Genomic DNA, 19,404 nt, shown 5'->3' on the forward strand with positions numbered 1-19,404 from the left:
TATTTCACAGCTAAATTTTAGTCCTGGACAGCTTCGATTCGGTGTTCCAGGACGACAGAGCTGTAGTTCTAAGCAAGCAAAGCTCCCGTCAGAGAATGTTGGTGATTATGGGTTATAGATATTTTACAAGGCATGTTTACCTATTTTTTTGAGACATAATGTTTAGCAGTAGTACCAATCAGGACTTGAATTGATTAAAACGAAGGACAACAAATCAAACCGGAAAGTAAGATAGCAATGTTCATTAGCATAGTATTTTTTCAAGTTTTTTCAATTTGTAAGATTACAAGCTTCTGTTGATTTATTGAAAACCCTCTTTTCCTTGATTTTCTGTGAAAAATTGAAAAATATGTTTTTATTCGAAGTTTCTAAGCATACGTTTAAAACCCTGTTAATGATCTTCCATCTGGCCCATAATCCCTAGCAGAGCCAGCTTTCAAGCAGAAATAAATATCGCCAGTAGGCACGAGAATCTTCGGTGTGAAATGTGAGTGCTTGAAGTACGATTCTTTGGAGATAGACTCACATATCCATTATTTGGTATACATTTAGCTCTGTGAATATGCCACTACTAACGACGCAAAAAGCTAAGCATTCCACTACCAATCAGGGTCAACAAGTTTCTGGTTACTATCGTGTCTATCATCGTTCGCTTTGTAAACTAAATCTATTTACGTCACTGTAAACGAAGAAGCTTCTTGAAGTCACATAACCCGGTGCAAAGAAGAAGTAACATTCGATAGTTCGAGCCCCTGAGTCTTTTTAGACTAACTCAGAGATTGAGAGCCGAAAAATGTTAAAATTTGCAGCCAATCTAAGCTCTTCGAGAATCCCATATTTGATAGCAGGCTTTGATTGATAAACTTATTAAGAATGGCTGTAACAGGGCCATTGTCTGGTTGATAGGTCTTGTGAAGAATAGTTGGCATTCCCAATATCTTGGTTACTCTTCAGTATAGACATTTGAGACTAGTCAATCTACTACATGTCCTGTAAGAGCAAGTACCATGCATCTGCTGCCGTTATGTTACAATAGCTAATATATCTATTTACATATATTGTGAAATAGCTTTCCTTGGATATAAAAAAGATCGACAACAACAAAGACCTTTGGCAGCATGAACAAAGATTATTTAAAAAATCATAAAATATTTAAATCTTTCCTATCATACTTATTTAAACTTCCACAGAACGTTAATTAAGACTAAGTGTAGCAACCCTATGATAAGAGTTCGGGCCCAAAAACAATTTTTTTACTTATTTTCCCCTGTACAAGTCTATATAGTTTTTTCTATCCATTTAATTCTTTATATAGTCAGTTTTAAGTGTTTTCAGGTGGAATATATAAACATTAAACAAAAAATTTTTTATTAGAAGTTTTCTAAAAAAATAGTATTTCCATCTGTATATTAAACCATCCCATTTTTCAGTCATGGAAGCGCCTGGTTAGCTCAATGGCTAGAGCGTGTGACTTTTAATCACAAGGTTGCGGGTTCGACCCCCGCATCGGGCTTTCTTTTTTGCAACTTTTCCAACATTTTTTAATTTGTAAGAACCCCAAACCAAATCACACATGTGAAAGACCAAGCATTACAAGGCTCTCATTGATAGTATACTTTCAGACACTGGGAAAAGGTTGGTGGATATTATATAAAAAGTGTTAGCAAGCAAAAGACCCAATTCCACAAGAATCTTCGAGAATTGTTCGATTTTCCAAAGACGCGGACGTATATAACAGTGGTGACAAATACATCCGGGATAACTAAGCTAATATTTGAACAAAAAGCCAAAATGCCAATAGATTACTCCAAGTGGGATAAAATCGAATTGTCTGATGATTCAGACATCGAGGTTCATCCAAATGTTGATAAGAATTCATTTATCAAGTGGAAACAAAGAGATATCCATGAAAAACGTCAGCAAAGAAATATTGAAATTAAATCGATATTGGTACAATTGACGATGTATGCTAAGCTTAACACTAGGGTTGATTACTTATTATCAGATTTGTCAAAGGAAGAAATACTTGATAATGCAAAAGTGATGGAGAAATTGAATGGAAAATTTGATCAATCAGAAAAATTTGATTATGAAAGCTTGAAAAAGGAAAAAGGAGATAATTTACGTAAAGGTTTGAGAGATTTGGCATTTGATAAAGAAGAGATTGAAAACACTCCACCTTATAATGAAATGATCGAAGATTTATTCATTCAAATAAAAGAAGATCATCCAGATGCTAATACCGATGCCCAAAAATTGATTGATTATATAAAAGAGCATAGACTCAAGATTGATGATGTATTATCTAAACAAACTATTAAATTGGATGATTTATTATATCAAAAATCAATGTTGATTAGTAGTGATGATATCCATACTGGATTCGACAGATCTTTCCTCAATAAAGAAGAAGAAAATGCTAAAAAAGAAACTGAAAAGCAAAAGCAAACTATAACCACAACCGAAACTTTGAATAACCCCCAACAATCTCAAGTTTCTAATCAAGAAGCAAAATCAGCTCCTAAATCGGATGAAGAAATTCTTGATGATTTAACTGTTTTACCAGAAACTGCCGAATTTTCCAAAATTTCAAGTACTAAACTAAATGAAAGTGCTGCTTATTTAGTTAAAAATCATCATATTTGTACTGAACAGCAAAAAGACGCTTTGGTTATGACTGCCTTTGATCATCAGTTACAAGGCGATACAAAGACCACTAAACAAGTTATTCATCAATCTTTATTACTTCAATACATTGCTCAATTAGCTGGTCCTCATCCTAGTAAAGATCAAACGATCAAAGCCATCAAATTGTTCATTTCTAAAGTGGATGATAACTCTTCTCCTGCAAAACAGGCTTTCCTTCAAGATGTTGATAACACCTTCAATCATATAAAGAATAGGTGTGAAGTCATTAGGAAAGAGCAAGAAGAAAATCAAGATGGTAATGGTGAAGAAGCTTTAATTCAATTAAAAGCTCTCGATGATAATACTGAATTGTTTGTCAATATTCCTCAAGAAGGAACTGAAGAGTACAATATCTTTAGTAATGAATTATCGCAAGAAATGCAAGATGCTATAAAAACTGGTTCTTTGGATGAAGTAAATAAAATTTTCGCTAAATTGAAAGTTGAGGACGCTGAAGCAATTTTGGAGGTATTTAATAGATGTGCTGTTATTGGTGTTAATGGTTATTTAGAAGACGAGGAAGAGTTTAAAGAGCTTCAAAAACAATATAACGAAAACTTGGATCTACAAGAAAATGCTCCACAACCAACCATTACCGAAGAAAATGAAGTGGATACTGCTGATATAGTTGACTAATTAACCTCTTATCTTTCTTCAATTCTAGTTTAATTTTACATATATCTTTCAATACTCTTGATGTATATACTTCTATTTAAGTATAATATTAAATTACGAAAAGAAAAAAAAAAAAACTCAAAAAAAAAAAGTACCTTCGGTCTACGAAATACGAAAAACTCTTTTGTAAACTACTCAGTGAAATTCAATTCTTACTTAACCTTGCCAAGGTCTCCATCAATGATTGGGTGCTATTCTGAGGTTGCTGCTGTTGCTGTGGCGGTGTAAACCCTGGAGCCATAGTGTGGTTATAAGAAGCATTGGCTTGTGATGATTGTAATTGTGACAACAAGTTATTTACTTGATTGCTAGGTGACTGCCCTTGTGGAATCGAAGGAGGAGGTGGACCTTGATTATATGGTTGGTTATAGCCATTACCATACGATTGAGAATACTGTTGGTTATGTTGTTGTTGTTGTTGCAGCTGCTGCAAAAGTGAAATCATATTTTGCATTGATGCTGGGTCCATATTTTGTAAGGTTTGAACCAATCCTGAATCCAAAGGAGCTTGACCAGGTGGGGGTGGTTGAGGATATCCCTGTCCATATGATTGTTGGGCATTTGGGTAACCCGATCCACCGTATGGAGCATTGTTTTGAAAGACTTGTTGCGGTGGAGGGCCTGAGTGAGATGGTCCCGTATTTCGATGATATTGATTACTTGGATAAGAGTTTGCATTCCATTCGTCATTTGGCCAACGGTGATTTGATTGATTTCCACGATGATCTCTTCCACCGCGGCCACCGCCAAAGCCATCACCACGGCCACCGCCACGATCGTTGAAATTACGACCTCCGCGAGGGCCTCCCCGACGGTCACGACCTCCACGATCACGATCACGATCACGATCACGACCACCACGATCACGACCTCCACGTTCGAATCCATTTGAAGTTTGGTTCGATGGGAAAGCTCCTGGTTGAAAAGAATTATTACCAGAGACTTTCATTTTCGATTTCATTAATATATCAGCAGCAACTTCAGGTTCGATATCAGCATATTCATCGAATTTTATACCACCATCTGGGGTTTTTTCGAAAGTTTGAACATCAACTTTCATTTCTTTGATCACACAAGTACCCAAGACACCGGAATAAGCAGCCTCACTAATTACTGAACTTAAATCTTGATGAGTTATATCTTGAATATTTATTGAAACTGGGGAATTCGAAAAAGCTTTCTTAACTTTTCTAATAAAGAAAATGGACGATTTACCAGTGATATAGACTTGACAATCGGGAACGAATTTTGATTTTTTTGGAGAATATTCAATATCTTCTAATCTATCTTCGAAACTTCTTTTACCACGATTAGTGTCATTAGCTGATTTTCTTGCCTTTTGAGGTTTTGAAGAGTCCAAGCGCATTATTTTATTATGAAGAGGCACGTCAGTTTCACCTTTAATGCATTCAGCACATGCTTCGTTTGATTTAAATTGAGCAAAACCATAACCAGCTTTAATTGCAATTTGAACAACTTCACCGTATTGACTGAAAATTCTAAATAAATCTTGTTTTGAAATGGTATTAGCAGGAAGATTCCCAATAAATAATCTCAGTTTATCAGGTAAATCGTCCCAACTTGGCAAGCTCATGTAATAAGTTTCTCTTTTGATAAATTCATCATAAGCAGCATCTTCTTCAGGGGTCATAGGTGCAGTAATATTAGGTCTGCGACAATATTTATTGACAGGGATTAAAGGAATGGGGTTTTTCAAGACTTTGCAAGGTTTATTAAAAGAATAAACTTGATCATAATTCATACCTGGATATTGATTACTTGGATCATTGGGATTAGTCAATTTTACATTTTGATTATTAAGTTGCTCAACTATAAGTTTCATTTGATCTTCTTGGCTTAATTTAATAAAGTTTGGATCTTTAACTAGATCACTTTGCATAATAGTTTCATAAGCTTTTTTCAATTGACCTTGGGGATTTTCCAATTGAGTATTACTATCAGATACAATAGGATCATTAGGGGGAGAGGATGCATTTACAGGGGGTTTAGGAGGTAAACCACTTGGGCTTGTACTTCTATCAATGGTACTAGAGGTCTTTGTGGGTTCATCTTTCTCCTCATCATGAACATCATCATCATTATCATCATGAACATGTGATCCTTCGGGATTATAGTCGTCTTCGTCATTACTATTATCATGGTTAATCGATTGGGTTGATTGATTTTCCTGGGGTGAATCTTCCCGCGGAGCCTTAGACAATTCTTTAGACATATCCTTGGGCGACTTCTTGGTTTCGTCATCTAGAAATCCTTCAGGATCGTAATCATCCTCATCGTTCTTGTCGCTACCGCCATTTTCTTCTTGCGAGGTAGATTCGTGGCCATTCTCTTCTTGCGAGGTAGATTCGTGGCCATTCTCTTGGTCTACTGGTGCTTGCTCAGAGGAGGGGTCAAGTTTCTCGTTAGCAGCGCCTAGTTCAGGGGAATTGGAATCGGGCTGGGAAGTCGAGCCTAAACTTGCTGGGTTGACCTCCATGATTGACTTTAATACTTTGGTAATAGTGGGCGGTTATCAAGTTACACCCTTTTTTTTTTTTTTGGTTTCGTTACAAAAAATCAAATTAAAGCAACGTGCAACAACCAATAATTGAACAGCGTCCGGGTAACCATTTACAGCACGATACCCGTACACCAACATATCCCCCACGTTGGAGATCCCCCACACCCACCCACCGAATATGCACCCGTGCCTCTACTCCAGAAAATCTGAGGAAGGTCAATCCCTGGCTTAAGGCAAAGGTGTTCTTCGTACGTATATACTTTCAAAAGCAGCAAGAGAGGCTTAAACCCTCGTTGGCTGCTTAATAATACATATTATACGGCGAAAGGTATTCCAGGTAGTACTGACTTTGTAGCAAAGGTGGTTTTTAAAACGGTGGAGGTTCTGGGGAGTCACGTGACTATTCCTCGAATCGGATAAATATATAAAGACCGGGTTTTTCCCAGGAGATTTTCCATAATTGATCCATTAATAGGATTTTTCCATTAGTATAAACTAATTTCTCAATAGATTTGAGGTCAATTGAATAAATAAACAGGAAATCAGACATGTCATCCAAAGAACTTAACGTTGCAATTGTTGGTACTGGTATTTTTGCATCCCAGGCACACTTACCTAATATTGAAAAGGTTGAAGGATTAAAACCATATTCTGCTTTTAATAGAACCAAGTCTAAGGCAGAGAAATTTGCTGAATTGGCTAAGATTGATAAGTCCAAGGTTGCTGATTCTTTAGAAGAAATTTTCCAGGATGAAAATGTTGATATTGTAGATGCTTTATTACCAGTACAAACTAATGTTGAAATTGTTAAGATGGCCATTAAACATAATAAACCACTTATGTTTGAAAAACCAATTGCAGCTAATTTGAAACAAGCTAAAGAAATTGTTGAGTTATCCAATTCTACCAAGTTACCAATTAGTATTTTAGAACAATGGTCTTATTTTAGTGTTATAGATACTTTGAAAAATGATATATTACCCAAAATTGGTGATGTTATTGCTTTCACTCATAATGCCACTGGTGCCTTTAATGAAGCAAATAAATATGCCTCTACCGCCTGGAGAATGAATCCAGAACACATTGGTGGTTACTTAAGTGATGGTGGGGTTCACCAATTGGCTTTATTGACTGGGGTCTTGGGTGAAGTCGATACTATTTCTGCTCAAACCAAACAAGTTAGAAAAGAAAGTGGTACAGTGGACACCTTATTTTCAACTTTGAAATTACAAAATGGTATTATTGGTAATTTCACTTATACTTCTGCTTTAGGTGCTACCGATAAGTCAACTAGTCTTACTATTTACGGTACTAATGGATCAGTAGTTTACGATTGGTCTCCAAGTTTACCAAAACCAACCATTACTTACCAAACCGGTTCTTCAAGTCAAACAGCCTCAGACAAAACCGTTATCGAAGTCAATGAAGTCAATGCCATTCAAGAAGAGTTTAAAAACTTTGAACTTGCAGTTAGTAAAAATGATAAAAACCTCGTTGGTGTTAAACCAGCAACCGCCTTCCACCATTTAGCTATCATTGGCGCCGCTTTAGACAGTGCTGCAAATAACGGTGACTCTATCAAAGTTGAAAGAGTTTAGTCATGATTACACTTTGATGATTATATAATTCAAGATTAGCTATATAAATGCAATAAATAAAAATTCTTATAGTTCATCAACAATTCTTTGAGAAGTCTCTTGAATCATCTCATCCCATGTTTTATCACCACTTCCCGTGCTTATTTCTTGTATATACTCGAGGTCAGTGTCTATCGCAGACGTTATTGCAGACATCATTGACGGGGAACTGGTAATCTGTAAATTATCAATAGTAGCATACACTTCGATCTTATCAGCTTCACTTTGCTTGATTGCAAACCAATTAAATATTCCAAATAGCTTGAAAAATGTCCAGAGCATAATTTTTACGGGAACCTTCAATATTCTTCTCCAAATAACCCATGCTGAACAGAGCAATAAGAATCCAATACTCAAATAGATTCGATTTTTATCCTGTCTGTCTTGTTTTTCTATGAACTTAACAATCTGTCTTGATTTCTTTAACACCGTATTGAGATCAACCAACTTTTCATTTAGACTAGACAAATCTCTCGTTTGTTGGTCAATCAGATCGATGTTTAATTCCGTCTGCATGATCGACGTAGACATAAGCTTCCTGGTCATTTGTAAGGAATTTGTAATGGACTTATTTTGAGTCAAGATCTGATCTTGAACCGTCTTCTTATTTCCTCCAGCGTTATTTTGTCTTCCTTCAAGAGAACGCCCGGCAAATAGATCTTCTTTAGTACCCAATGATTTATCTTGTTTTTCCACGACTGGTTTGACGTATCTTGTAAGCCTCTGCTGATGAATAAGTTCATTCTCCATACCATACGAATTCAATTGACATTCTCGTAACTTTGTCTTCAAGCTAGCTATTTTCTCCCGATAAAGTTCAACCTCGATCTTGGTCATTTCATACTCATTACCTGCTTCCCCATAATCTTGATTTGTATCTTGTAACTTGATTTCAATAACTCTTAACTCGTCACATGCTTCCCCTATCAATCGACTCGCCTTTTTCACTAGCTTGTTTCTTTGAGCGTCAATGGTCTCGTTATCATCGTTTTCCAATCCAGGTTCACTAGCTTCTAAAACCTCACGTATTCTAGTGAACACTTCATACTGAAGCTCATCAATCTTGCTGAAATGCCTTTGTAAGTTCGCCAGTTGCATCATGCCAGTGTCGTATATCGAATTGATGAGGTTTTTGATTGGAGTATTTGAAATCTGTTAATGTTTTGTTCTCCTGTCATTTTTTTGCAAAAAAAAAAATGAGCTGAAAAAAAATTTAATCATTAGATCTTCTTTTTACCTACCCCCGAAACAGTTGTAATTTCGTTCGAATATGTCCTTGAACCTAGAAGAAACTGCCAATGGTAATGGAAAGGCCAATGAAGAGAACATTGAAGTAGAAACTCAACAAACAACCGCTTCTAAACCTGAATCAGCCACCAAAAAATCAAAAAAAGATAAAAAATCGAAAAAATCAAGGGATCCTTCAACATTAACTCCGGAGTACATTGAAGAGCAAAGAAGACTTAGAAACCTCAAGAAAGAACAAAAACGTCAAGAGCTTCTTGCACAAGGGATAAACCCAGATGAAGCATCTACACCTCCAAATTTGAAGTTCATCAAAAGGGACTTTGTTTCGATACCGAAGCAATATGGATCAAGTGATTCGTTCAAGATTAAAATAATGACATATAATGTGTTAGCCCAAGCATTGATTAGAAGAAAGTTATTCCCAACTAGTGGAACTGCACTTAAATGGACAAACAGATCAGTTGTCTTATTAGACGAATTCAAGCACTACGACGCAGACATTGTATGTTTACAAGAGATGGATTTCATTCAATATAACTCTTTTTGGAAACAAGAATTCGAAAAAATTGGTTACAGCTCAAAATACTATCGTGAAGAAGCTAAGAATCATGGGGTGGCTGTAGCATTCAAGAAAGATTTATTTGTTTGTAAGCAGCAAAGTTTTATCAGATACGATAGAGAGAAATCAGGAGTCATTTCTCCACGAACAGTCACTCAGAACGTGGGGCTATTAGTGTATTTGGAGTTCACACCACAAGTTTTACAAAAATATTCTAACTTAAGCAGAAATGGGATAATTATTGGTACCACCCACTTATTCTGGCATCCGTTTGGTACTTATGAGAGATCAAGACAAACCTATTTGGTTTTGAAAAAATTTAAAGAATTCTATCACACTCTTAGTGTTCTTCAAAATAATGACCGTGGATTCTATAGTTTCTTTGCTGGAGATTTCAATTCTCAACCCTTTGATACCCCATACTTATCAATTGCTGCAAAACCAGTTAAGTACTCTGGTAGGGGCCAAACAGTTATCAGCTGCTCTTTGTCGTATCAATTTTCCAAGAACCGTGGGGTTATTGAAGAAGACGGGGACAATGAAGAGGAGGAGGGAGCAGAAGGTGAAGAAGAAGAAGGTGGGAATGTTGAAAAATTTGGAACTAATCAACCCAAGGATCCGGTTCCTGAATCATTTACTCCAAATCAAGAACAATTGGAACTAGTTAATGATATGGAGAAGTTGCATAATGATTTGGATATGAGAGCCGTTTCGTTATATTCAATTGGATACAAATCAATTCATCCCGAAAACGCTGGTTTCGATAATGAAAGAAATGAACCGATTTTTTCAAATTGGGCACATACTTGGAGAGGTTTGCTTGACTATATTTTCGTTATAACGAAATGGGATTCACAGAAAGAGGACTATTCACAAAAAGTCGATTCAATTGAGGAAGTTAGCTCAAGAGATAATGTCAAATTATTGAAATTGTTAAAACTTCCAATGCCTAAGGACATGGGACCAGAGCCTTCTGGTCAACCTAGAACCGGCCAGTATCCTTCTGATCATCTCTGTTTGATGGCTGAAGTTGAACTTAATTAATTTATAGAAGTTACATGCATTTAAGCAAAGGGTTGCAAAATAGAACTATATATAGAATAAAAAATGATTGTAAATAACTAAATGGAAAAAAAAAAGATATGAATGAAACTGTAGAAATTGTAGAAAGAGTGACCCCACCAAAGATGAACTGAAAGCAAAAAATAATCCAAAATTAACCAGAACCAAAAGAATCAGCTTTTTAACATAGTTTCCACCAAATCTTCCAAAGGACCATAATCTTTTTGACTAATTAAACCAAATTCATTACTGAAAAGAACATAGTGTTTTAAACTAGTATTCAAATGACTTTGTAAACCCAATTCGGTGATTTCATGGAAATGGTGACAATAAATATGAGCATAGATTCTAAATAATCTTTTGAAAATAGTTTTAACTAAGGTTGAAAATTGTTGTGGGAATGGAGCACCGATTTTAGAAGGGAAAATGTTATCATTATCAAAGAAATTTTGAATCCAATTCATTAAATTTTCAATATATTCACAAGCAGGTAAAGACATTGGTTTTTTAGGAGAGATTGATCCATTACCACTTGGATTAGTTTCTTGCCATAAATATTCATATTCTTCAGTAGCAATCATTCTTGGACAAGTTTTGGGAGAACAGAATTCAGTAATCGTTCCGTATAACATGTTTATTTGATTATAGAAATCAACTACATGGATGGCAAGCCATTCATTGATATCTTCATCTTGGGGTAACTTAACTGCTTGAATCAAAGCATTATCGGACCCCAAGGTTTGTTCTGCATAATTTCTAATATCTTTATGGGTTGAAACTGGTTGGCCACCTCCACTACCGTGAAGGTTGATAGTTTGGTAAGGTTGTTGTTGGTTTTGCTGCTGCTGCTGACGATAATGCTCTTCTTGTTGCTGGTAAGGATTGAAATCATTTGGTAAAACCGAATTTGATATTGGTTGAGGATTTGATATTGGAGATGATTGCTTCAATTTAAAACCCCTGGTGGATCTCAAAGTATGGGTATTGAAATTCTGGAAAAATGACATGATATGATTTTGGTTAAAGTATAATTTATGAAAAGACAGAGTAATAAAAGATTAATGTTTTAATTCAAGATATCAAAAAACTCCAGAGCTAGCGATGAATTTTCCCTTGCAAAAATGTTTACAATTTAGCTCGATTTGAATTCCAGCTTTGCAAAGACCAACAAGCTAAAAAAAAAAAAAAAAATTAAAGCAGAAAGAACAAAAAAAAGATTGAAAAGGGTGTGCAACCACAAATACTTTTAAAACAAAAGGGACAAACAAAAGGACAAACAAAAGCTTAAAACAACAAACAAAGCTGGCATCAACAATAAGAGTGAATGACTCGCCAAAGGGACATGGAACTAGGCTAGAGGCATCACTTATTTTGTTAATGAGGATAGGATACGCTCGATATTGATTATGCCAAAGCTGTAGACGATATTCTTAATGCTAGTACGGGAGACATAATTTGTATCGGAAGCGGATTTTGCTTTGAAAAATTCGCAGCTTTTTCTTCTGGAAGATGAAGCATCACATTCTTTCATTATGTTTATTGTATTAAATTCATTAAGGGTCTTTTTCTGTAAGTCCGAAATGAGTTTCATGAGCACCAAATTTCGGTTTTTTTCATAAACTGAAGTTTCATTTTCGAGTTGAAGCGATAATACTTCATTAATATTGGTAATCATCCACGGATAGTTGTTTTGTAGAAGTTTTCTACCATGCACAGAAAACACCAACGGGAACTTGTATTCCAAGTTTAAAATCAATGACGCCAACAGATAGTGTAGAGACTCGAGCAATTTGGGAAGCGATAACTTTGACTCTGGGGTGTTATAGTTGAAGTTCAAGATTAATAAGCAAAATCTGCCCAAGGACTCGATCTTCGATAAGTCATTTTGCAATTGAGGAATAACCTGGCACTTCAAGTTAAGCTTGAACCCGGTGTTTTCATCGTTATCGATGTGGAGACTCGGTTGGTACTGTAAACTATTCCAAATCCCACTTTCAGTCATTGACTGAGCAATGGCATCGTTAAGCAGCTTCCACTGACTCCAATCAGTACGGCACCCGTTGATGCTGATATTCACATACACCTACGACTAGTTAGTATCGTCTTTCTAACAAATAACTGAAAGATAACTTACCGATAAGTTGGTGTGAGGGATAACCACAGTGTCCAAACACGCGTTTTCTTCACAATTGTAGTTGGATACTCCAGTATCGTAGCGAAGACTGAACACGTCTTGCCCGTTCTTAATACAAAGCTGGTCTTTCATCAATTGCCAATGTTGTTTTGGGGGTGTAAAGACGGTGGGAAAACGCAGTGGTTGTTAAACTGAGCGCTTAAGAGAAAAGCGCTTAAGCGAATAAAACGAGTTTCTCACTAAAAATTTCAATGAGCTTCAACTACTTCTTTATCGCCATGGCTAAGTTGGGTTCCTTTGTCAAGACGGTGGTGCCTATGGATAGCATCTCCGCCATCACGTTGACCAGAGCGGTTTCCAGGTTCCCCAGTGTTGAATCGCTTCAAAAATTGCCTACTTATAATGCTCGTGCTAAGTTAATGTATAAGAAGTTTTATAGGTTAAGAAACTTAATTGATGAAGAAACTGATCTTAGACAAGTGTACTGTGACGTACTTAAACGAAAGTTCACTTTGGAGAGTTTCAACAGTCGTCGCAAGATTTTATTGGGGGTCGATTCTGATATTGCTAAAGATTCTCCTGATCAATGGAGAAGAATAGTTAACACTTATATTTTTGTATTCAATTCCACAGTCCGTCCCGATGAGTCGCCGGTCCCGTTGGTTCATGAACAAGATGCCTCCAAGCAACCACCCGAGAGACTAGAGAAGTCGATTTTGTTGAACTTGTTAAAGATTGATTTAAATACGCCCAATCACTTAAAATTGGATATTTCCAATTCGTTCCTCCGGAACATCTCTCACGTGGCCGAGCAGATGCTGCTGGACCTTCTGAAGAAGAAAGAGCGCCAGCTATTCAACTTGGCGGACCCCAAACACATTGCCTACCGAGACCATCTCTTGAGTGTAATGAGATTGAATGAATCAGTGGGATTGTATTTGTGATGTACGGGCCTACGGCTTGGTGGAAAAAAATTGCCATCGACAAATCCCCGGATTCTTTAGTACTCTTCAATTATTCGATTATTCTATTCAGTTATTCATTTGGTATACAATGGTTTGGAATCCCTTTTCACAGAAGCCTCCGCAGCAGGTCGAACAGAAATCCCACCAGCCTTTGAACTTGGCTCCGGCCCAAGCAGACAATGCGTCTTCCAACGATATTTCTCATACTCTTGACCAATTATCGGGTCCAGTCAAGGTGAAGAATATTTCTCCACAGTCTGCCGAGGAGAATGACAAATCCGTAACCAGCTTTGTTGAACAACGTCCTGCTAACTTGTTTATCATTGACGGTGAAAAATACTCCGATGAAAGTATAATATGCACTAATAATGAAAAGGGAGGTAAAACATGTTTGAAATTAGGTTATAATTCAATTCAATTATTCAAACATATGCAAAAATTAGAATATTTCTGTTCTTTACCCAATGACGTTGACGCTACTTATTTTGAATGCAGAAAAATCAAATAATAAAATACTACAATCAACATTTATAGTGTATGGTTTTATAGCAATATATATTTAAATTAATAAACCAATGATAACCCCTAACCCAGCAGTTAACCAATCATTTTGAGAATTTAAAATTCCGGCGTTATTCTCACAACTGGAAGAATCATAGTTTTGTAATTGACCGTTTGAAGAATTAGTCCAATTCTTAGGTTTATTAAGTTGAGTTGAATTAATAGATTTATTTTTATTATTAAATTCAATATTAATAAGTTGTCTTGGAGAATTGGTTTTTTCATTATAATCATAACCTTCTTCATTATTTTCTTGAGCCAATTCAAAAATTTCTTCATTAATTGATTCATCTTCATTAAAATTATAATTGATAAACAGATTTTCATTAAAATAATTTGAATAATCTTCTAAATTATTACCAACTTTAGTGGTGGTTAAATCTTGATTTTCAAATTCCAATTTTAATTGTTTTAATCTTTCCTTTGAAACTAATTCAATATTTGCACAAGCAAATTTTGTTAAATTTGCATAATGGAAAGTAATTGATTTGCCAACAATATATGATTTTGATTTTTTATTTAATGAGAGAAATGGATCATCATATTTGGTTTCAAAACATGTTGTATCAATCCATCCATGTTTACCAGATAAATCACCAACTTGACAATAAGAATCATCTTTTTGTTCATTACAATCAGATGGGGCATTATAAGGATTAAAATGAAGACCAACTTTATTACAATCGCCATTTTCTGGAACTGGATTATCATGAATATGATATTGAAATGGACCTCCCGAAGATGGTAGCCCAGTCATATCAACATGAACTTGAACCATCTTACCATTTTTAGCGGAAAATATAATATTACCCATTACTTTATCATCAAAACCAGCAGGAAATTCTGCAATTGCAAAAACATTTTTCGGATTCAGTTTAATTTTGGGTGCTTGATCGGCATTTACTAACGCATTTAAGAAACCAATAATGGTTAATGACTTGATTAAAAAGGAATTCATTGTATATCGATAATTCTTCTAAAATTTAGTTGTTTGGTTGAAAAAGAAATGACTGAACAAAATTAATATGACAATACCGAAAGAATGCTTTCCAATTGAAATAAGAATCTTGAGAATGAAGTCAAGTGAAGAAAGAAGTAGCAAGATGGTACCAGAATCTCCCAATTGCAAAAACCGGAGATTATCTAGTATTAAAAACAGCTTAATTAATGTTTGTAAACTGCTTTTTGCAACCTTTGTCGGGACGACATGCGCAAATAAAGCCATTTGCGACACAATTGCCATTCGCAGCAACGGGAAAAAAAGATCCGTGAACCAGATTCGGTTCCGATTCAAATGAGTCAAATCAAATGGAGATTAACCTCCAGCATTACAATCTCCAGTACTACAATTAATACTACAATAAGGAAATATAATGAATAAATAAGTATATATTTTATATCTAGAATAAATTATGAAAAGAATTGAAAACCGTTAAAATGTAGTCATTAAAATGTAATTGATTAAACCATAAAAGATTCACCGCAACCGCAAGTACCCTTTGAATTTGGATTTTTAAAGATAAATCTGGAGGACAACTTATCATCCAACCAGTCCATTTCAGAACCAACAATTGAAAAAAGAGCTTTAGAGTCAATCAACACCTTGACTCCATCTTGTTCAATCAATTCATCGAATTTACCCCCTTCGGTAACGTATTCTAAATGATAAGTTAAACCAGAACAACCACGGTTTTTAACACCAATTCTTATTAATTGAGGTTCGGGTTGGTCCAATAATCCTCTCAAATGCTCAACGGCATTTGGTGATAAGGTAATCAATGCTTTTCTTGGACGTAAAGCTCTTCTTGGTTTCTTAGCCTTCTTAGGAGCTTCAGTTGATGCAGTATTGTTTTTGGTTTCATTCACTTTTGGCATACTAGGTTCACTAGCAACCGTTATATTTGGAGTATTAGTAGTGGTATCAGATGCAGTGGATGATTTTGGTGATGCAGAAGAGTCAGTCTTGACATTCGAAGATGCGGATGGAGTAGAAATATCTTTTAAGGATCTATTGGAAAATTTAGAAGCTCTTGATCTTCTCAATGGAGCAGTAGATGCTTTTTGTTTTAACTTCTGTTGTTCCTCCTTTTCAGCCGGTAATTCGGAACTGGGGAAAGTTAGCGAATGTTTAGCCCATTTAGAACCACCTCCACTAGATACAGAAGCATTATTACCATCATCACCTTTTGATTTCAAACTATAATTCAAACCAGAATAAAAATCAGGAGTACTTGATTTGTTAGTTGGAATCGTTTGTATATAACGTTTCCCTCCCTTCTTGGATTCATGGGAAATAAACCTCTTGCAAGTAGTATTCAAATTAGACAATATTAATTTCCTTGCCAACATTATGATTAAAGAATATGAATATATAAATGATAAAGAAGAATTAGTTATATTTTTATAATAAAGCTAATTGCTTAAACGCTTACAAAATTTTCTGTGACGGTTTCTGACGGTGCACGACCCCCGCATCCTTCACCCCGTAACTACCAGCGATTACTAACACTGAGTGTGTAAGCAGCACTTGCTCGACGCTGATTGGCTGGGAGTATGAGGTCACGTGGACGGACCTTCAAAGTCCGACTCTCGGATGCACCTTGGTGTACGGGTGTTATACTATATGTACGGAGGTTTATATATTAATTTAATTTAATTTAATTTAATTATTACTGCAAAATTTATAAAGGAGAAGTTTCTCTTTTCAACCAGTTATATTCAAGGCTGTTTTTAGTGAAGTCGTGTTGGTAAAGATTCCAAATTTCACTATGGTAATTGTTAATCCAATCGATTTCCACTCTGGTTAGCAAAGATTTGTCAATTAAATTATGACAGAAGGGGACTTTCGTAATAGTTTCAAATTCCAAAAAGTTTTTACCAGCGTATTTATAACCGGACTTTTTAATGATCATTACGTTTTCGATTCTGATACCGTATTCGTCATCTTCATAGTAGCCGGGTTCATTTGATATTATTTGGCCTGGTTTTAAGAAAGAAGTGGCTGCATTTGGTCTTGGGCCAATACCAATTGGACCTTCATGAACGTTTAAATAAGAACCAATACCGTGAGAAGTACCGTGACCATAATCTAAACCATAATTCCATAAATGTTGTCTTGCAATTGAATCAATTAAATTACCAGTAGTGTTTTCTGGGAACTTTAAATTAGCTAAAGCAATATTACCTTTCAAGACCAAAGTATAATTTTTACATTGATCTTTAGTTGGTTTATTAAAATGGAAAGTTCTTGTAATATCCGTAGTACCTTCTGAAAATTGGGAACCCGAATCATTAAGATAAATATTATTTGGATCAATAATTGAACAATTGCCCCTAATTGGCTTATAATGAATAATGGCACCGTTTGAACCAGTAGCACTGATGGTTTCAAAAGAAAGACCAACGAAATGTTCTTCTTCTTTTCTAAAATTAGTTAATTGATCATTTGCTTGACATTCATCAATTAATTCAATTTTGTTATTTAATTCATTTTCTAACCAACTGAAAAATTTAATTAAAGCTCTACCATCTTTAAGATGAGCCTTACGAGCACCTTGCAATTCAACATCATTTTTAATTGATTTGAAATCTTCAATTGGAGATCTTAAATTTGGAATCCAAGAACATTTTAAATTTCTAACAATTTCCCAAGAATTAGAATTTGGAATTATCGAAAATTTTTTATTCATTAAATTAAATTTTTTACTGATTTCAATTAAATTTATCCAAAACTCTTCATATGGTTTAATTGAAATATGGTTTGATAATAAATATTGTTCAATTTTAACATCGCTAAACCTGGTTTTATCAACGAAGAAATTAATTTCTCCTTCATCAGTTATTATTAAATAACTATAAAAAACTGGATTATATTCAATATCACAACCTCTTAAATTTAATAACCAAGCAATTTCATCAAGGGAACTTATAATAAGTCCATTACTGGAAATATCATTTTTAATATAATTTATTATTCTTTCTAATTTAGATTTAACCGTTTCTCCAGTAAATTCGTTATTTAATAACGAAATTGATTTATCAAAATTTTTAATTGGAATTTCTTCAAATTCTCCCCAGATTTTTTCAATTAAATTATCTTTAATGGCAACTAGTTCAATTTCTGCTTTGGGATTACGTTTTAATGATTCATTTACTTTGAAATTAATCTTTTCATATAATTGATAATTTATTAATTTTGGATCAACCCCAATATTAATCTTACTACCGGAATCCAATGATAATTGAATTGCTTGTTTAATAGTCCAATCTTCCCAGCTAATATTCCCGCCACCTTGTTTCAATAATGTCCAATTAAAATCTAATTCATTAGTGGCCTGATTAAAATAACGTCCATCAGTTGACAATGCAGCTAATCCATCGGGGGTTTCATTCATCGAGGTAACATCTCTAGTAATAATAGCAACCCCAGCTGACCCTTGGAATCCAGATATAAATGATCTTTTCTGATCAAAAGCTGATACATATTCCGATTGGTGTTGGTCTTCACTTGGTACAATGTAAATCCCTAAATTGTATTCAGCCATAACTTGTCTCAACTTAGCTAATCTTTGCGAGGTATTCACTTCTTGAGTATCAGGCAAACATAACGAAGCAGCGTTAATGGTGAAAACTGATCCTTTACGTGAGCCTGACCTCGAAAGTGATGAACCTTGGGGATTTCTCTTCAAATTAATCTGTTTAGCAAACCATGATGACCGTTTATTGGTACGCGATAATAATCCTGGAGAACAAGTACAGTTAGAACACTGGGCCCTATTAACTCTTCTCTGTGATGATACTTGCATTTTCAATATCTAATAACAATAACCTTGAAAAGAAGTTGATTAGTCAAATTTTAAAGGGTTTAGATGAGAGAAAAAAACGAATGCTTTCCTGTTAGTGAGAATCCCGAAAAGCCTAATTAACCAGCTAAAAAAAGATGAGCAAGTTGTACTGCTGCTATCCGTAAGTCTTTATATCTTATATAGTCTAATTGTGTAATTGTATAGCCAGTGGTATAGCCAGTGTTGTAGTTGTATAGCTAATGGTGTAGCTGTGCAGTTATGTAGTTGTTGATATTGTTATTCGTAGCTCAAATTTACTTGTACACTAACTCTGGAAAATCAACTGATTCTCAGGAAAGTTTACAAATATAGACGGCTCCTCCTTACATACAATGCAGATGGTTGAGCTGACCATTACATTTACTGACCTCTTACTGGCTGGTCGTAAAGGGTCTATTTGGTTCTAAAAGCGACCGGTACTAAATGCTTCAGCTTTTTTGGGTGTACGGAGTGGGTGTTTGGTGTACGGGTGTTTAGTTGGTTGATCACGTGACCTGTGATGATAATTTT

At 35.2% G+C, this 19,404-nt stretch overlaps 12 protein-coding genes and 1 non-coding gene across 13 annotated transcripts; 6 read left to right on the top strand and 7 right to left on the bottom strand.

Annotated features, from left to right (window-relative positions):
* Positions 1-1,440: 1,440 nt before the first annotated feature.
* Positions 1,441-1,513, top strand: HYPBUDRAFT_t162. Its single transcript has one exon. It is a non-coding gene; the product is annotated as a tRNA-Lys (tRNA).
* Positions 1,514-1,791: 278 nt separating this feature from the next.
* On the top strand, positions 1,792-3,324 carry CDC37 (Cdc37p; the record flags this gene model as incomplete). Its single annotated transcript, XM_020223713.1, has 1 exon — positions 1,792-3,324. One exon carries the CDS (start codon positions 1,792-1,794, stop codon positions 3,322-3,324), a length of 1,533 nt encoding a protein of 510 aa, XP_020074286.1.
* Positions 3,325-3,488: 164 nt separating this feature from the next.
* NAB3 (Nab3p) lies at positions 3,489-5,860 on the bottom strand (the record flags this gene model as incomplete). The annotated part of the gene is made up of 1 exon (XM_020219523.1): positions 3,489-5,860. One exon carries the CDS (start codon positions 5,858-5,860, stop codon positions 3,509-3,511), a length of 2,352 nt encoding a protein of 783 aa, XP_020074287.1. The 3' UTR covers positions 3,489-3,508.
* Positions 5,861-6,359: 499 nt separating this feature from the next.
* HYPBUDRAFT_154059 (uncharacterized protein) lies at positions 6,360-7,553 on the top strand. The gene has a single exon (XM_020221877.1). It carries the CDS (start codon positions 6,433-6,435, stop codon positions 7,480-7,482), a length of 1,050 nt encoding a protein of 349 aa, XP_020074288.1. The 5' UTR covers positions 6,360-6,432; the 3' UTR covers positions 7,483-7,553.
* SEC20 (Sec20p) lies at positions 7,516-8,656 on the bottom strand. The gene has a single exon (XM_020223146.1). The coding sequence runs from the start codon at positions 8,620-8,622 to the stop codon at positions 7,549-7,551; it is 1,074 nt and encodes a 357-aa protein (XP_020074289.1). The 5' UTR covers positions 8,623-8,656; the 3' UTR covers positions 7,516-7,548.
* Positions 8,657-8,765: 109 nt separating this feature from the next.
* Positions 8,766-10,454, top strand: HYPBUDRAFT_154061 (RNA exonuclease). Its single transcript, XM_020221878.1, has one exon. The coding sequence runs from the start codon at positions 8,792-8,794 to the stop codon at positions 10,370-10,372; it is 1,581 nt and encodes a 526-aa protein (XP_020074290.1). The 5' UTR covers positions 8,766-8,791; the 3' UTR covers positions 10,373-10,454.
* A 109-nt stretch (positions 10,455-10,563) lies between these two features.
* On the bottom strand, positions 10,564-11,397 carry MOB1 (Mob1p; the record flags this gene model as incomplete). Its single annotated transcript, XM_020220284.1, has 1 exon — positions 10,564-11,397. The coding sequence occupies one exon, from the start codon at positions 11,395-11,397 to the stop codon at positions 10,564-10,566; it is 834 nt and encodes a 277-aa protein (XP_020074291.1).
* Positions 11,398-11,575: 178 nt separating this feature from the next.
* On the bottom strand, positions 11,576-12,690 carry HYPBUDRAFT_168675 (uncharacterized protein). Its single transcript, XM_020222814.1, has 2 exons — positions 12,525-12,690; positions 11,576-12,473 (listed from the first exon to the last, which is right to left on the bottom strand). The coding sequence occupies exons 1-2, from the start codon at positions 12,654-12,656 to the stop codon at positions 11,757-11,759; spliced, it is 849 nt and encodes a 282-aa protein (XP_020074292.1). The 5' UTR covers positions 12,657-12,690; the 3' UTR covers positions 11,576-11,756.
* Positions 12,691-12,841: 151 nt separating this feature from the next.
* On the top strand, positions 12,842-13,468 carry HYPBUDRAFT_114544 (uncharacterized protein; the record flags this gene model as incomplete). Its single annotated transcript, XM_020219051.1, has 1 exon — positions 12,842-13,468. One exon carries the CDS (start codon positions 12,842-12,844, stop codon positions 13,466-13,468), a length of 627 nt encoding a protein of 208 aa, XP_020074293.1.
* Positions 13,469-13,577: 109 nt separating this feature from the next.
* On the top strand, positions 13,578-13,997 carry HYPBUDRAFT_150599 (uncharacterized protein; the record flags this gene model as incomplete). The annotated part of the gene is made up of 1 exon (XM_020220285.1): positions 13,578-13,997. The coding sequence occupies one exon, from the start codon at positions 13,578-13,580 to the stop codon at positions 13,995-13,997; it is 420 nt and encodes a 139-aa protein (XP_020074294.1).
* Positions 13,998-14,048: 51 nt separating this feature from the next.
* On the bottom strand, positions 14,049-15,008 carry SOD6 (Sod6p; the record flags this gene model as incomplete). The annotated part of the gene is made up of 1 exon (XM_020220286.1): positions 14,049-15,008. The coding sequence occupies one exon, from the start codon at positions 15,006-15,008 to the stop codon at positions 14,049-14,051; it is 960 nt and encodes a 319-aa protein (XP_020074295.1).
* Positions 15,009-15,454: 446 nt separating this feature from the next.
* ISA1 (Fe-binding Fe/S cluster assembly protein) lies at positions 15,455-16,410 on the bottom strand. Its single transcript, XM_020221879.1, has one exon. It carries the CDS (start codon positions 16,397-16,399, stop codon positions 15,512-15,514), a length of 888 nt encoding a protein of 295 aa, XP_020074296.1. The 5' UTR covers positions 16,400-16,410; the 3' UTR covers positions 15,455-15,511.
* A 321-nt stretch (positions 16,411-16,731) lies between these two features.
* On the bottom strand, positions 16,732-18,855 carry HYPBUDRAFT_8142 (aminopeptidase P; the record flags this gene model as incomplete). Its single annotated transcript, XM_020223714.1, has 1 exon — positions 16,732-18,855. The coding sequence occupies one exon, from the start codon at positions 18,853-18,855 to the stop codon at positions 16,732-16,734; it is 2,124 nt and encodes a 707-aa protein (XP_020074297.1).
* Between the last annotated feature and the right edge of the window lie 549 nt (positions 18,856-19,404).

The sequence above is a fragment of the Hyphopichia burtonii genome, assembly GCF_001661395.1.
Source record: "Hyphopichia burtonii NRRL Y-1933 unplaced genomic scaffold HYPBUscaffold_8, whole genome shotgun sequence".
NCBI lineage: Eukaryota > Fungi > Ascomycota > Pichiomycetes > Serinales > Debaryomycetaceae > Hyphopichia > Hyphopichia burtonii.

Excerpts from the sequence above, each read along its gene's own strand:
- HYPBUDRAFT_154059 (XM_020221877.1), top strand. The coding sequence starts at position 6,433 with ATGTCATCCAAAGAACTTAACGTTGCAATTGTTGGTACTGGTATTTTT.
- HYPBUDRAFT_154061 (XM_020221878.1), top strand. The coding sequence starts at position 8,792 with ATGTCCTTGAACCTAGAAGAAACTGCCAATGGTAATGGAAAGGCCAAT.
- SEC20 (XM_020223146.1), bottom strand. The coding sequence starts at position 8,622 with ATGATGCAACTGGCGAACTTACAAAGGCATTTCAGCAAGATTGATGAG.
- HYPBUDRAFT_168675 (XM_020222814.1), bottom strand. The coding sequence starts at position 12,656 with ATGAAAGACCAGCTTTGTATTAAGAACGGGCAAGACGTGTTCAGTCTT. Across the intron at positions 12,474-12,524 it reads TCCCTCACACCAACTTATCG|GTGTATGTGAATATCAGCAT; the intron begins GTAAGTTATCTT and ends AACTAGTCGTAG.
- ISA1 (XM_020221879.1), bottom strand. The coding sequence starts at position 16,399 with ATGTTGGCAAGGAAATTAATATTGTCTAATTTGAATACTACTTGCAAG.